Here is a 15,277-nt window from a genome sequence, read left to right as displayed (position 1 = left end):
CTCAAATAGTGACATACCAAGCAGCGAAGTCGGTGATTGAACTTTCGAAGCCCAAACGACTCGGGGTCCTGCAGTCAACAGCACAATGACTCGGAGTGTTCGGACAAAACATGGAGAGTCGACCGGGAACAAGAGACCTACTGCGCGAAAGAAAAAAGCCGTGACCATCAAATAACAGGAACGCGCAATAACTTGCTCTCTGACAATCTCCATAATTGATAAATCAACAAGCCCGTTGAGCCTGCTTGTTCTCGAATCTCGACTCCGCGTGTCCTAAGAAGGGTCAAAAGAAGGGGATATCTGTAGCGCAAGAGCACGAGCGCGCATGTGGTGCGACGAGAGCGTTTCTTGTAATTCCGTCCGTGCTTGTCGAGGAGACTCGGAGAGTGAGCAGCGAGCCAGCGATGGCCAATTCGTACCGCTGTCTCACCTTCGTGCTCAGGTACGTAAGCGGTATGAGTGCACGAGACCTCCTTTGAACGAGCTGGGTAGAATCTCAAACAACGCAAGAAACGGAGCGACTGGTTTGTGTCGGCGACGGAACTTATGCAATACCGTAAGCATCGTGCATCTCTACCACCAATTATGACAGATTTTAGCATACGGGGAGAAGACGCAAGCGTGAAACGAAGCTTTCTGACGGGCTTTAAGTTGTCGCGTGCCTTGTCGGTACGGATTCAGACAATGCTTCTCTGCATCTAGTGTGGTTGGTATGATTGAGATTGGTTCAGTTGAGATAGATTTGTGTATATTCATTAAGCCGTATATTGTCTCTGTCGTAGACATCATAAATAAAAAGAGTAACACCTCGCTCTAAATGCTGCGCCAAGATTAAGCATAAACATCATGCCACCACCGTGCGCTGGAATATGAGAAAGGAGATTGAAGAGAAGGAAAATAGCGCAGCCAACTGCCGACTATTCCTCTTTCCCAACCTCCAGAGAAAAAAAAATCACAAACCGCCGAGAAACCCGTTCTCGCTACGCCATACCATGCTATGACCATTCGCTTGCCGAATAAACAACGAACCGAGGAAAGCGAAAGCCGTCCAGAAAATAACTCCATGAGAAAACAAGAAAATAGAAAGATGATCGTTGTGAGAGATGGTGCGAACATGTCGTAAGACGACCCCACGTAGAAGGGCGCACGTGTCCAGAACAGATGCTCTTCAATAGGAAAGATGTTCACAACTTTTGACCAAGATGAACAGCCGTTCTCCGGAGATGTCGTGTTCTGAAAGAAACTCGAACTCAATCATCAGGCGAGAGACGGAAGCCGATCCAGGGTCCGGAAGTGGATTCTATCGAGTAACAATTACTCCATCGAAACTGGCACCCAGCGACGAGGGATCTTTTTGGTGGCAATCCTGGAGTCGCCAGCGGGAGCAATCTCGTCGTCGTCTTCGTCGTCGGAAAACACGCTGTGGCGTGCGACAGGTTGCTTGCGTGGTGGCAACCAGATTCTGGCACGACCACTTGCACCCTCTTCAAACTTGCCTCCACGGCGCATGTTCATCTCCAGCACAATGACACGTAAAAAGTCGGAATTCTCGCGAGGCTCACGCTGTCTTGTCGGCATAGGCACGTGCCCGGACATAGCGCGGCCGGCTTCCGAGCGGGGATCTGGTGCGCCAGTGCTCGAACCGCGGCGTGAGCGGCGTGGAGATGAGGCGGCTCGTTTGTTGTAGGTTTGCATCTGGATCATCGGGGACTCGGAGAACTCATAGTCAGGCGAGTCGGATGAAGAAAGAGCCTTTTGCCAGTGGTGCTGTTGCTCCTCAAAGGGAACTGGGGCCGACCGAGGGTTCAGATACTGGCGATGTGATTTTGAAGGGGTCGAGGTGAAAGGGGTAGGTCTCAGCTCAGAGCTTAATCTTGGGAAAAGGTAAGGATGTTGCCACAGGGACGCATCTGAGAAAGAATCCTCATCCAGATTCAGGTTCAACGACGAGAACGACGAAGTCACGCGAGACTTGATTGCCTGGAGCGACGAACTCAGGTTCGAGCGGAAGCCGCCAGACTTGCGCTGCTTGCGGTCCTTGGGACACGGCGAGTTGATAAAGATGAGGTCTTCATCAAAGTCCAAAGCCGACAGACCAAGCGGGTGATCAACACTGCAGTCTTCAATCTCTGGTGTACAGAAGATCTTCTCCTTGCGGTAGCTACCCATGCTGGACTTGCGGCTACGAATGGAGTCTGGGGTGGCAGGATTGCTGATAGACAGCACCGAGGCCTCATCGCCATCCAGAGAGGGAATTGAGTCACACGAAGTCGATCTCGAGGAGTACATGTGCTCGTAATCGTCTTCATCTGATCCAAGGAGCATATCCAGGGAGGCGCAGCTATAACTGGACTTGGTTGAGTTGTCCTTCTTCCATTCTTGGATAAGTTCGTCGATGGACATATCCTGAATGGGACTCTTCTTGCGCCTCAGTTGAGATCTTGGAGGAGGAATGGCAGTGACGGCCAAAAGTGCAGCGAGGGCTGGAGGTAATGCATCGGGTCGGTGTTTTCGCTCAGAGTCCCGCGATTGTCTGGAAGATTTGCTGCTGGCTCTGGATGTTCTGGCATGCTTTGCTTCTCTGGGACTCCGTCGAGTTGGGATCTCGACAGGTCTCGAGGGTTGCAGTGTTGAAGGCATGGGGGCTGTGAGAATCCAGGGTGACTGGGGTGGGGGTTGGCTATAAAGAGAAGCAGCGTCGGAGTGTGGGGGCGGAGTCGAGGTGGAAGTTGAGGAAAGGACGAAAGTCCTGTTTGATTTCGTTGTTGGAGGGCGTCTTTGTTTCTGCACGTCGGACGGCGGTGATGAAGAGTACTTGAAAGAGCGAGGAACAAGCATATTGAAGAGAAGAGTCAGAGCGCTCGATGCTAGCGGCGGCAATGCGGATGACGTTGATTCTTATTATCAAATCGGCCGAGTAGCTTTTGCGCACTGTTCAGTCTCGCGCCGACAGGGTCCAAGTGGTCTAATCTCGAGAGGTGCAAGTTGGGCTCCGACGATTGCGACTCGCGAACTGGTCGGATTAAATGTCAAGAGTGCACACGAGATGAGAGGGTGTTTGTTTCACCAACGGGGAGGAGCGACACAACATAGATAGGGCTTCCGGGATGGCGTGGGGTGCAGCAAGCCTTGCTGATAGATAAGGACGAGTCGACAAGTCGGATGCCTAATAAAGCATCCTCTGCTTTACCTGCCTCGTGTCGCGTGAAAGGCGAGCCTCTTCCAACGGCCTGACGACGTCCAGCCGAGCCACCTGTCACGTCCTCGTGGAGATCCTCAGCACACTTTTGCTGTTGCTTTCTTCTTGCCAGCTGTCTCAATCCTTCGCAAACAGATGCGATGCTTGCCTCCACGACGGCAATAATCATCGCCATCGTCACTTCACTTTGCGCGCAGCTGTAGTAGACGGCAGAGGCGTTCATTCCCGACAACGAGCGTGTTTTCCTGCCTAGTCCGGTCTAGTCTCCCGGGCATACGGTTTGACTCAACACACTTTGCTTAGAGAACAGCTTGGACGCTGGGGTATTCTAGAAGACGAAGAAGCGCCGGGCGCCCAGGCTGCCTGCTTACCTTTCCAAGCAAAGCAAGCTCTTGCGCGAAATCTCTGTGTCAAAAACAAATCCGGCCACACACGCCTCGCCAAAAGTTGATAACGAACCGCTCGTATTCCGTGATCGGGTACCTGCACCTTGTCTTCAAGCCGATCATCCGCGAAAGAAGAAGCAAGCACGGTCATGTCAGATGTGTACCCCAGACCTTCCCCGTCTAGTATCTACCACGCGACTCCTGCCGCTATGACCCGTGTCTCATTGGCTGAAGATAAGAAGCAGCTCCGAGAGCACTCGCCCCGATGCCCAGACAGGGGCATCACCGCGTTTGCTGTCTTGGATGACGAGGTCACACGAGGAGACCCGAGACGCATGTACATGATACGCCGCTGTTCACTTCGAACTGTCACATTATCACATTCGAGAAGAATCAAGTCGGACAGGATTCGTCGTCATGACCCTATCGCTACAGGATCGATTGACTCTTCAACCAAAACAATCATTTATACTTTCGCGACTTCGTCACAAGATAGGCAGGCTGTTGCGCTGTTCCGTGATTGGATAAATGCCAACGCCCGTATCCTCATACCACATTGAGCACGCCAAGTGATTGTCCTATATCGAAGGGTCCGTCACGTAGGCTTGGGCCGCTTTCGAGATTGCGTCGTCTAGCAGGCTGTTGCGTCTCGGGTCAACGTGAGTTTGCACGAGATTCTTGGTGCCAAAACAGCACGCAACTGCACGAAATCAAAGCATGACACACCCGCTTTGGACAGTGGCAAGTTGCTATCATGTTAGGCGGCGCGAGTCCGATGCTGCGGAATGCGTTCCGAGACCGCTTCACCACAGCATAACAGCGGCGCCGTCTCCCATCCGAAACGCACTGGCTGACCGCTTTACTGCTTTGCTGCCTGACCTGGATCCTACTAACGAGATTCAAAACGTTGAGCGGTCCAAGGACTCAAGCTACCATATGAGTTGGTGAATCACCCAGTATTGGGATCCCTTATGCGAAATAACATGGCACGTGTCAACTCACATCACCTTCCTATAACAGGTCTAGACGCTGGATCGAATGTCATCCCACGACGCCTTTACCTTCTCTCCAACATCAGCCCTTCCTTTTCAGTTCGGATGAGTTTCCAGCATTGTGGAAAGGTCTTGAAGCACCTCCCTAAAACTGTTATTGGGACATGACCTGATACTTCTTGTTCGCTTGATCTGCATCGTACCCAAACGGCCGGACAACATGTGACGAGTCCAGAGCTGGCTTTCGCGAGACGACACGGACGAACAATTCGATCAACACTATGCCTTCATAATCTCCACCGACAGCGAGATCAGTACGTGGGCGTGTCCATGATAGACGCCTTCCTATATGGTAGCCCCTGATAGACGCGAGGGATGTATGCAGGGGCGTATATCAACCACGCCCTGCGTTGGATCTCTTCTCGCCTGTCGGTCTTGGACTTCCTCTGTCGTGTTCAGGCTTTGCATGACCATTATGCATCCCCGACGCCACCATCCCGTGCCATGGAATCATTCTGTGTGCATTTCTAAGGCTGACCTTGATGCGAGCTCTCTTGTTGATGAGTCGAGGACAAACTCGAATCGAAGCAACATCTCTCAACATTGCTTGCGTTTTCGCTGTGTCTTTGTCTCTCTGCTGTAGTCTGTGGGAGAGTCAGAGCATGAGTGGGTTGTTCGACAGTGGTCGTGCGGCGTCAGCGGCTAGGCATTTACAAAACCATCTAACATGGTGAAGTAAACCTTTGTGACGTCGACATTAACCCAATACTTCGCAAAGCTCTTGAGACCAGTAGCCTGAACACATGCGATCAGACGTGTCTCTTACAACAGGCTTTGCGACCAGAGATGGCGAGTCACAGGTGGAGACCTGAGAATGACAGGGTGGCCCCATCAGCATCAACTTGCACGGACATAATTGATAATAGTCAAGGTAGAATTGCATGACTACAGCAGTCACAGTGTTCTGGGGCCCATGAGGTAGGTCGTCTGGATAACATGGAATGAAACTGGGTCGTCTGATTGTTAACGATCTGACATTGGCTAGCGGATCATAATTTCTCACTAATCTTCCAGTTCTTCAAGATATCTGGCTCAGTGGTCACTCTTACAGACGCTTTATCTTGTCTTAGTAAGAGATCGAACTCATCGTAGAAGCTGTTTTGATCTAGACCTTGGAGGATCCGACTGTAGACACAGTCATGCTCGTCTAGCAGATGATAAAAGGGTCACAGCCACAGCGACTAACTTCGTCGCTTAGTTGCCTAAACACAGTAGGACGCACAGGCGGTTGTCCATACTCGCGAGCGCCAGTTATCCAAGACCCATTCACGTCTAGATTGACGTAACATATATGAGTGTCAACCAGCAGCGGTATGTTTCAACCCTGATGCGAGCTCAATATTTCACTCAAATCACCCGACCTCGGATCCTGTTGCTTTCACAAGAAGACACAAAGAACAATCCACTCCAGCTGTCTTGATATGTGCAGAGGAATGTGATGTGAAAGAGACGCCTTTACACCTCACAGATTGTAACCATACCCAAACTCATACTCGTCATACATGTATCAAAATTCCATTCTCCGCCAACCACCAGATTCAACATTATATTATACAATCTACCCAAGCAGACATTCGTAAACTTTCCATCCTCACAGCTCAATCGCGAACTTCTCCCTGATCTTCTTACCATACATGAAGAACAACAAGGGCGCAGGCGCAATGGCCAAAGCCAAGAATCCAAACACACTACCACCCCATCCATATCCCAGAGCCTTGAACAAAGAAGGCGCAACCAACGGCACAACACCACCAAACAAACTTCTAAACACTGCTCCAGCAGCAATAGCAGAAGCGGCGTACTTTTCGAACGAATCGATATAGTAGTTTTGCGTGCAGTTCAAGATCATGACTTGGCCCAGACCGTAAAAGTAAGTTGCTGTGATGCAGAGGGCCCAATGAGCGTGCTTTTCGACGGCCCAGAAGAAACAGAAGAGGGAGACTGGGATGAGGACGGCGCCAATGTTGGCGAGAGGGAGACGATATTCGGGGACTGGATCGCAGTTGTTGCGTTTGCCGAGGGCCTTGTATACGCGATCGATTTGGGGCACGAGGAACCAGACTGCGGTCAGGAAACCGAGACCAGGGCCGAGGTAGAGGAGACCGACTTGTTCGGTGTTGAAGCCGTAATCACCTTCGAAGATGGCTTGCATGTTTGTGTAGATGGAGTAGGTCGTTCCGAAGATCAATGCTTGGTAAGCACTCATGGTCAGGACAATAGGCTGGGTGATGATTCTGAACGGTCTCTTCAAGGAGTGAATCAGTTTCCGGCTCAAGGGTCTGTCGTCCTCGCCATCGAAGCGGTACTTTCCAGAAGTTCCTTCCTCGGACTCAAGCTTGGCTATCTTGCGGCTGAGCAGAATGGGCGCGTACGATTCATTCAAGAAGAAATAACCGACAATGGTATTGAAAGAGCAGATGATCGTCGTAGTCCAGAAAACCCAACGCCAACCTGCTCTCTGGACAATGAGGCCACCGAAGATTGGACCGAGCGTGGGACCTAGCAAGACTCCAAGAAGGTAGTAACCAAAGATACCAGCTCTCTCTTCTGGTACAAACATGTCAGAAATTGTGCCGCCACCTGCTAGATGTCAGCAAGCCTATATCAAGAGAAAACGGATACAGACAACAAACCGTTTGCGACGGCCACAGCACCGAAGAATCCCGCGACAGCTCTGGCCGCAATGAGGGTAGCGATGTTGGGGGCGAGGGCAGCCGGGATCTGGAGAATGGAGAATGCGGTATAGCAGTACATGTATACCTTCCTTCTGCCAAATGTTTCAGACAAAGGGGCAAGAATCAGTGGTCCAATACCAAGCATAATGACAAAACCAGTAGTACATGCGATAACAGCATCCTTGGTAGTGTCAAGGTCGTCGGCGATTTGTTGAATACCAGGACTAAACATGGAAGATGCCAAAGGAGAGATGACTAAAGACTCTTGTCAGTATAGCGCTCTGCATACGTGTATCGAACATCTCGGTGTAACATACTGGCCATCAAAGAGATAATAGCCACGTTGACCATCTTCCTTCTCCTTGGCCATTGCCTTGGATCGTTCGAATCATTTTCATCAAACGATATCAATTCGCGACCATCCCCGCCTTCTCCGCCATCAACGTGCCCACTCTGCAGCAAAGGCTGTCTTTCATCCTGTCCGTTCTGCTGCTGAGAACTCATGTTTCTGCTTGTCTACGTGAAATAGCACGCGACTTTTTTTTCTCTCTTGAGAACGAAAGGAAGAGGAAGATGCGGCTCTAGCAAGGTTGTGACGGAGAGACGATCCAAACGATCAAACGCGATCTGCAAGTCCCTGCAGGATGATGTCAGCACTTTCTGGGGCATTTTTTTAAGCCTCCTCACCTTGCTTGATTATTGCCGATGCATCACACTGGGAGTGATGCGCGCTAGCTGCTTGTCATATATATCATCATCTGTTCGGGTGTTGCTGAGGTTTTCGCAGTCCTTATCGAGCCGTTTCACGAAAGCGGCCGTCGCATCCGCGGAGAGTTCACCTGCAAGGTCTCGATTGTTAACCACTAACAAGTATAGGCCGTAAGAGTCGAGATTCAAGACGGAGGTGGGTAGATGTGAAGAAATAGTAAATTTACAAGATTTATTAATCGTTCCATACAAAGCCTCTCTTGTTGTCGGCCGGGCTTGTCTTTCTGGTCAATACTTCATCAACCTTCTCTCTTACACCCATCTTTCCGCCTCTCGTCCTCACGAAGTGATCAATGACGCCCTGGAAATCGGAACGCGGACTACTCTTGACAAAGGTCTCGATCTCTTTTTGCCGCGGCAATCCGGTCCAGGCATGAGGATAGTCGGAATAATTCGAGTCACCGCCAGTGTTGGGAAGCTGAAGCTTGAGCTCGTCGGCAAAGAAGGAGTTGACCTCGCTCTCAGATACATCGTCAAAGCTAGTCTTTGACCACTTTGGAGTCTGAGCGGGCTTGTGGATCAGTCGTGCCGAGACACCCTCGACGAAGTCAGGGTGTTCCATAAATTTGGATGCGATGTTGTGCTCGTTCTGGAAAGTCTGAGCGATGTTCCATTGTGCACCTCTTCTCAATTGAGAAAGAGCAACCTTGACGCTGGTAGGACTACGCTGCGCAATGGTGGCGCGAGTCTCTGCGGCCCATTTCTTAACGTCGGGTGGACTGTCTTCGCGCTCCTCTGATCCCTGCAGGGCCTCCATGATCTGATCAATGTTGAAGACTTCCTGGAAACAGTAGTCGATCGCAATGCGGACATTGGTCGAGAAATGCTGCGGTACGTCGTGGGGCATGCCAGTGGTGAATTCCTCAATGGTGTCGTTGATGATGCTCAGACGCGTATTGTATGAGACATCGTCACCAAAGTTAAGCTCGGCAAGACGGGCCTCGAGGTCAGGAAGTGAACTGCTGTCGAGGTAGTGGGTAGCGATGCCTGCAAGGAAGACGTTGACGCCCTTGATCTGTGCACTTGTGAGAGCAAGGTATGTGCCTACGCTGCCATCCATGCGAGGTAAGAAGAAGCTGGCGCCAACGTCGGGGAAGAAGCCAATAGTAGTCTCGGGCATGGCAAAGACGGTATTCTCGGTAGCGATACGGAAAGGAGCGTGAACACTGAGACCAACACCACCGCCCATGGTAATGCCATCCATGAAAGCGACGTAGGGCTTGGAGTAAGTCGCAATGGTGTGGTCGAGCTTGTATTCGAGTTCGAAGTAGTCCTTGGAGCGCTGTTGACCTTCGGGGCCTGATTTGTTGTCCTTGGCCAGAGCAGCGACGTCACCACCAGCGCATAACGCTCTACCATTGCCCTTGAGCACGATAACATTCGCGAGTTGTGACTTTTCCCATTCCCTCAAACGTGGTAGAATCTTACGGGCCATGGAACCGTTCAAAGAGTTGAGCTTCTTCGGGCGGTTCAATTCGATTGTGCGAACACCGTAGTGTGATTTGAATAGGACATCGTTGGGTTCGTCGCCAGGTTGCTCTGAGGGCATGTCGGAGAAGGATTGGTTGTTGATGCGGGCGCGAAGAGGCATGATTGCGGAGGGGCGAGTCCGCGAGATGCAGCTCAACGGTTGAGCAGTGCGGGAGCAGGTTGATCGGAGCAGCATGGTGAGCGAGGAAGGTGAGGGAGAGCGGTTTCTTAAGCGGGCATGGAGCGAGTTGAAGCCTCGGTAAAGAGCAAGCCGAAGGTTGCGGGCAAATCGCGCGACCGAGTTGAGTCAATGGAAGAGCAAGAGCAGGTCCGGTGGAAGGAGAAAAGGCGGCAAGAAGGCCAGAATGCTAAATCGGAAGTCGTGCAGGTTGGAATGGCGATATTAGCCTGGTTTGCAATGGGCGGCCTGCGATTCGAGGAAAGTGTGGAAATCGGGAAGGAGCAAACAGGGCAAACAGAAAAAGTTGAGCTTCCCGGAGCCATGATTCTACACGGAAGTCGCGATTCGCCGCATTCGTACAGTCTTGTCCAATCCACTCGCCGAACAGCATCATGTCTTCGTTCGCCAGCGCCTTTCTGCGTACCAGCCGCGTTGCTCTCCGTAGCAATGGCGCCGTCAACCCCGTCCAGGCTGCCTGGGGCTCTCGCGGAGGAGCCTACATGAGAAACTACGCCACTGCCTTTGAGCGCACGAAGCCTCACGTCAACATTGGTCCGTCGCCCACTTCACCCTCGACATGCCTCAACATTCCAAGGACTAACGATCCCTAGGTACCATTGGTCACGTCGATCACGGCAAGACCACCCTCACTGCCGCCATCACCAAGCGTCAGGCCGAGAAGGGCTTCGCCAACTTCCTCGACTATGCCTCGATTGACAAGGCCCCCGAGGAGCGCAAGCGTGGTATCACCATCTCCACTGCCCACATCGAGTACCAGACCGACGCCCGCCACTATGCTCACGTCGACTGCCCTGGTCACGCCGATTACATCAAGAACATGATTACTGGTGCTGCTTCCATGGACGGTGCCATCATTGTTGTTGCCGCCTCGGACGGTCAGATGCCCCAGACCAGAGAGCACTTGCTGCTCGCCCGTCAGGTCGGTATTCAGAAGATCGTCGTCTTTGTCAACAAGGTCGACGCCATTGAGGACAAGGAGATGCTTGAGCTCGTCGAGATGGAGATGCGCGAGCTCCTCAGCAGCTACGGCTTCGAGGGTGATGAGACCCCCATCGTCATGGGTTCCGCCCTCTGCGCTCTTGAGGGTAGAAAGCCTGAGATTGGTACCACCCAGATCGACAACCTGATGGCCGCCGTTGACGAGTGGATCCCTACCCCTCAGAGAGATCTCGAGAAGCCTTTCCTCATGTCCGTTGAGGATGTCTTCTCCATCCCCGGTCGTGGTACCGTCGTTTCTGGTCGTGTCGAGCGTGGTACCCTGAAGAAGGATACCGAGATCGAGCTTGTCGGCAAGAACAAAGTTCCCATCAAGACCAAGGTCACCGATATTGAGACCTTCAAGAAGTCTTGCGACGAGTCCCGCGCTGGTGACAACTCCGGTCTTCTGCTCCGTGGTATCAAGCGTGAGGACGTCAACCGTGGTATGGTCGTTGTCAAGCCCGGCTCCGTCACTTCCCACAAGAAGTTCCTCGTCTCCATGTACGTCCTGACCAAGGAGGAGGGTGGTCGTCACACTGGTTTCCACGGAAACTACCGTCCTCAGATCTTCATCCGTACTGCTGGTAAGTCTATCATTTCATCTGCTGCGTCCAATACCAAATCTAACATGACCGATAGATGAGGCTGCCGCCATTGACTGGCCCGAAGGCACCGAGGATGCCGACTCCAAGATGGTCATGCCCGGTGACAACGTCGAGATGGTCTGCTCTCTCCACAAGCCTCTTGCCGTCGAGCAGGGACAGCGTTTCAACATCCGTGAGGGTGGTCGCACTGTCGCCACTGGTATCATTACCCGCATCATCGAGTAGATTTGACAAAACTTTGCCATCATGGCTTTGCGCCATGCCAACCGGCAACAGCCTCGACACAGGTCGCCGCTTCGATCAGGCTATCGAAGATTGACGCGGCCGTCGGGGTCACCCTGGAATATGTCTGAAGGGGATATCTGTACAAAAAGGTCACTAAAAGCCTCTATTTCTATCTTCTCCACTTCGTCGCATATCCGGTGGGTTTGTACTTTTAGCTATAGTTCTTTCTTTTTTGGGCCAGCAGGAAATGACATGTGATATTATCCAACCTCATATTGAGGAGCTTCTTGATCATGTTTCCGACGTATGTATAGACTCGCGTTAATTACTAAAAGCAATGGTCGTGGACCTCAAAACAATTGACCATTTTGCCCACAGCAAGCTTGCTACAATGTTCCAGACCAGTCAACAGAGAGTTGATGGCACATCACTATAGCACAAACATGGAGAATTTTGTCTGAGGGTGATACGACAGCGCATTTCGAGCAAGCGGCTCACTACAAGATTCGGATGGGCTGTGGTTTGGCAACCCCGACCAACAAGAGACTGTCAAACATGGAAGTATCATCATCGAACTTGGTGGCTGGTTGACACCCGCCAAATGCTGGCAAATTACGCTCTCTGCCTACGTCACCTATCACAGTGCTTTTCTTGAACGACTAGTATCGACCGGCATTGCTTAAATGCATCAGGTGATGTAGGAGCAGGGTCGAAAAGATCCAGCATACTAAATCTCGGTCCGTAGGTAGTCCAGCTACAATGGGCCCTCGATGAACTCGACGATCAAAGGCGATGATAAACCGTAATCTAGTGTAGTGTACGAGAGATTTTCGGCACTTTGTGTGTCTGCTTTTCCATTTGCACTCTGCTTTTATATTGAGCGCCCATATTCCTATCACCCCATGTCTTACCTCCACTTCCTTCCACCACTCCGGGCGCAAGGTATATCTTCATTTCACTGCCGCTGACCATCGAAGGCGAGCCGGCATGATCATCATGTCGGCAACAGCAAATCCAATATCGAGGCCGTCTATGGCATCAATATGCGATTGATTGATGAAATCCTACACAACAAAATTTATGGACCGCGTTTTTGTACGCAAAAACATGACGATCGTGTTTCGCATCGCGCTTGCCGCAATCCGCGGGTGCAAAACTCAGCCTTTGTTGGTGGAAACAGAGGATGCGCTTCCGTATACGAGCCTAACAGCTTTTTCTTCCTTCTTGATCGCGCGCGTACGTGTGAAAATTTGCTTCAGGCCGCGCGACTATGCATGCAGGTACGATCCTGCAAGCAGGTGGTTGGTACTTGCTGAGGCTGAACCCAAGGACCAGTGTGATACAGCCAACCTTCCAAGCACCGTATCATCAAGATGCAGTCTTGATCGTGATTGTACAGTGCGCGATATCGTGCTAGGGCTTGGTTGAGCGAGTTGAAACTTGAGTCGTTCCGATACAGTTGTCGACTCGAGGACGAGGTTGACAGGAAAGCAACGGAAAGGACACCTTGGCCATGTGTTCAGAACAATTGTTTGAGACGAGCGATTGACACTTCGCGTCGTCTTTCAGCACCGCGATTTCTTTCGTGACTGCTTCCTGCAGACATGCCAACAGTCCGACACCGACCGTTGTCCAGCGGATCAAATCATCTACACCCTCTCGAATAATCACTTCGGTGGATTTTTCCTAGATCAAAATTGATCGTCCTGTAGCACAATATCGCGATGTTGGATGCTAATTCTACGACCCGATGCACTGGTAGAGAGACAAAACTACTGAAGCGTCCGACGGAGGACTGAAACTAGTCTTGCTAGCCCTGCATATTCTCTTTTGCCATAGTGGCACTCAGCACTGGGCATAAGCAGGATTCAACACGCTTTCTGCTGTGGATACATGATCTACGACCACATCCTGCTCGGCCGTCAGCCCCGTCTAAACTTCCTCCGTCGGTCTGCGTGCAAAGAACGCCCAATGCACATTTGACTCGAGCATCCTTCGTCTCCTTGAGAAGCTACCTAATTCGTTGTGATGTGCAGACTAAAGAACGTACTGATCGGTGTGCGTCTTGACAAGATCTTTTTGACCTGCGCGTGCCCTTCCTAGCTACCAACTACTGCACTGTCGACGTCCTTGTCCAGAATCTGGAGGAAAGCCTGAGTCCATGTCTTGCCTCAATTGTTACCCCTGAAGTAAAATATACCTACTGCCAATCTGTCTCTCTCCTCCGCCATCTACGGGTATCCCGTCTCCATTTCCATTAAATCTCCCTGTTCAGCACAACTCCGGACATCGACATTGACTCGTAGGGAAAGACCACAGTCAGAATGGCCGACTCGCAGGGCCAAACAATCATTATCATATCGGCGGTATTTGGTCTCCTCAGTGTTCCAGTCATGGCTTTACGACTGTTCGCTCGAGTTATCATACTTGGAAAGATGGGTCTGGATGATGGTGAGCTCTATCCTTACAAGCTTGATGTCATGTGCTGACGATATGCAGTGTTGGTCTGTATTGCGGCTCTCCTGGCGTGGGCATTCATCGTCGCCACCATCATCGCGGTGCGACACGGGCTGGGCCAGCATATGGACGAGGTCATGAAGAAAGGTACAGATAACTTGAACGGTTACTCACAGGTCCGTATATAACATGACAATGGGATATTGTGGCATTTGTTAACTTTGAATCGACTAGGCTGTTTGGTTGTCCTCGATCTTCTACAACGCCTGTTTGGGTTTCTTGAAGTCCTCAATTCTCGCTTTCTACCTTCGACTTGGAGATGCCCAACTCAAACGTCTTGCTCAGATTCTACTAGCGATTGTCGTTTGCCAGGCTGTTGCTAACGTCTTTACATGCATCTTCCAATGCACGCCTGTCTCTGCTGCGTACACGGCCGAGCTCCAGAAGAGTGCAAAATGCGTCAATATCTCGGCTTTCTACTTGACGAACGCGGCATTGACAATTCTGACGGACTTGTTGACTTACATCCTGCCATTCCACCTGGTTCGCAAGCTGCAGATTCCTCGAAGACAAAAGATTGGCTTAGGCGTCATGCTAGGACTAGGCCTGTTGTAAGTTGCTAATCTCACACCCTCATCTCTGCTGTTACTGATGCGACTAGTACCTGTATGTCGTCCATCATTAGGATCACCTATATTCCGAATATGCTCTTCTCGAAAGATCAGACCTGGACCATATCTGCACCAATGTATTGGAGTGTAATCGAGACCAACGTCGGAATCCTCACAGCATCGATGCCTGCTTTCAAGGCTATAGCAAAGAAGTATGCACCGAAGCTTCTGGGCGGCTCATACGACACCGACCGATACCCATCAAGATCAGTACACATTAGAGCTGGTAGCAGCGGCTTTCACAGGATGGGGGGCACTGCTCGAAGCAAGGATCTGGCACTCGACACCATCGACAGAGACTTAGGCATGTCAAAAGGACGCTTTCAAACAACCATCAATCAAGACAACGACAGCGTCTCAAGCGAAGAAGTGGCTCTGCACCCACCAGACAGAATCGGCGTCACAAGGCACGTTCATGTAGAAGGAGAATCTCGGAGTGTCTTCGAGGAAAGGAGCTCTCTTAGCTCTCAGAAAGATCACAGAGAACTCTCGTGAGCACAACAGACTACAGGCATAGGCACTCGAATCTGGAATGTCTTGAATTAGTGTAAGAATATTATGGCGTAGGATGGCTACTTTGTTTGTATTT

General features: G+C 51.1%; 6 protein-coding genes across 6 annotated transcripts; 2 read left to right on the top strand and 4 right to left on the bottom strand.

The window, feature by feature from the left end:
* Nucleotides 1–1,051: 1,051 nt before the first annotated feature.
* AUEXF2481DRAFT_694383 (uncharacterized protein) lies at nucleotides 1,052–2,933 on the bottom strand. The gene is made up of 2 exons (XM_013488927.1): nucleotides 2,554–2,933; nucleotides 1,052–2,352 (listed from the first exon to the last, which is right to left on the bottom strand). The coding sequence occupies exons 1-2, from the start codon at nucleotides 2,836–2,838 to the stop codon at nucleotides 1,315–1,317; spliced, it is 1,323 nt and encodes a 440-aa protein (XP_013344381.1). The 5' UTR covers nucleotides 2,839–2,933; the 3' UTR covers nucleotides 1,052–1,314.
* Nucleotides 2,934–3,578, bottom strand: AUEXF2481DRAFT_694146 (uncharacterized protein). The gene has a single exon (XM_013488926.1). The coding sequence runs from the start codon at nucleotides 3,420–3,422 to the stop codon at nucleotides 3,030–3,032; it is 393 nt and encodes a 130-aa protein (XP_013344380.1). The 5' UTR covers nucleotides 3,423–3,578; the 3' UTR covers nucleotides 2,934–3,029.
* Nucleotides 3,579–6,228: 2,650 nt separating this feature from the next.
* AUEXF2481DRAFT_29294 (uncharacterized protein) lies at nucleotides 6,229–7,816 on the bottom strand (the record flags this gene model as incomplete). The annotated part of the gene is made up of 3 exons (XM_013488730.1): nucleotides 6,229–7,217; nucleotides 7,271–7,567; nucleotides 7,630–7,816. 3 exons carry the CDS (start codon nucleotides 7,814–7,816, stop codon nucleotides 6,229–6,231), a joined length of 1,473 nt encoding a protein of 490 aa, XP_013344184.1.
* Nucleotides 7,817–8,043: 227 nt separating this feature from the next.
* AUEXF2481DRAFT_39728 (uncharacterized protein) lies at nucleotides 8,044–9,943 on the bottom strand. The gene has a single exon (XM_013488786.1). The coding sequence runs from the start codon at nucleotides 9,744–9,746 to the stop codon at nucleotides 8,256–8,258; it is 1,491 nt and encodes a 496-aa protein (XP_013344240.1). The 5' UTR covers nucleotides 9,747–9,943; the 3' UTR covers nucleotides 8,044–8,255.
* A 180-nt stretch (nucleotides 9,944–10,123) lies between these two features.
* On the top strand, nucleotides 10,124–11,560 carry AUEXF2481DRAFT_65132 (uncharacterized protein; the record flags this gene model as incomplete). The annotated part of the gene is made up of 3 exons (XM_013488811.1): nucleotides 10,124–10,283; nucleotides 10,343–11,314; nucleotides 11,370–11,560. 3 exons carry the CDS (start codon nucleotides 10,124–10,126, stop codon nucleotides 11,558–11,560), a joined length of 1,323 nt encoding a protein of 440 aa, XP_013344265.1.
* Nucleotides 11,561–13,884: 2,324 nt separating this feature from the next.
* Nucleotides 13,885–15,183, top strand: AUEXF2481DRAFT_4823 (uncharacterized protein; the record flags this gene model as incomplete). Its single annotated transcript, XM_013488653.1, has 4 exons — nucleotides 13,885–14,011; nucleotides 14,060–14,193; nucleotides 14,252–14,628; nucleotides 14,679–15,183. 4 exons carry the CDS (start codon nucleotides 13,885–13,887, stop codon nucleotides 15,181–15,183), a joined length of 1,143 nt encoding a protein of 380 aa, XP_013344107.1.
* Between the last annotated feature and the right edge of the window lie 94 nt (nucleotides 15,184–15,277).

The sequence above is a fragment of the Aureobasidium subglaciale genome (assembly GCF_000721755.1).
Source record: "Aureobasidium subglaciale EXF-2481 unplaced genomic scaffold scaffold_9, whole genome shotgun sequence".
NCBI lineage: Eukaryota > Fungi > Ascomycota > Dothideomycetes > Dothideales > Saccotheciaceae > Aureobasidium > Aureobasidium subglaciale.
Note: the sequence above shows the minus strand (reverse complement) of the source record. Positions and strands in the feature narration are given on the sequence as shown.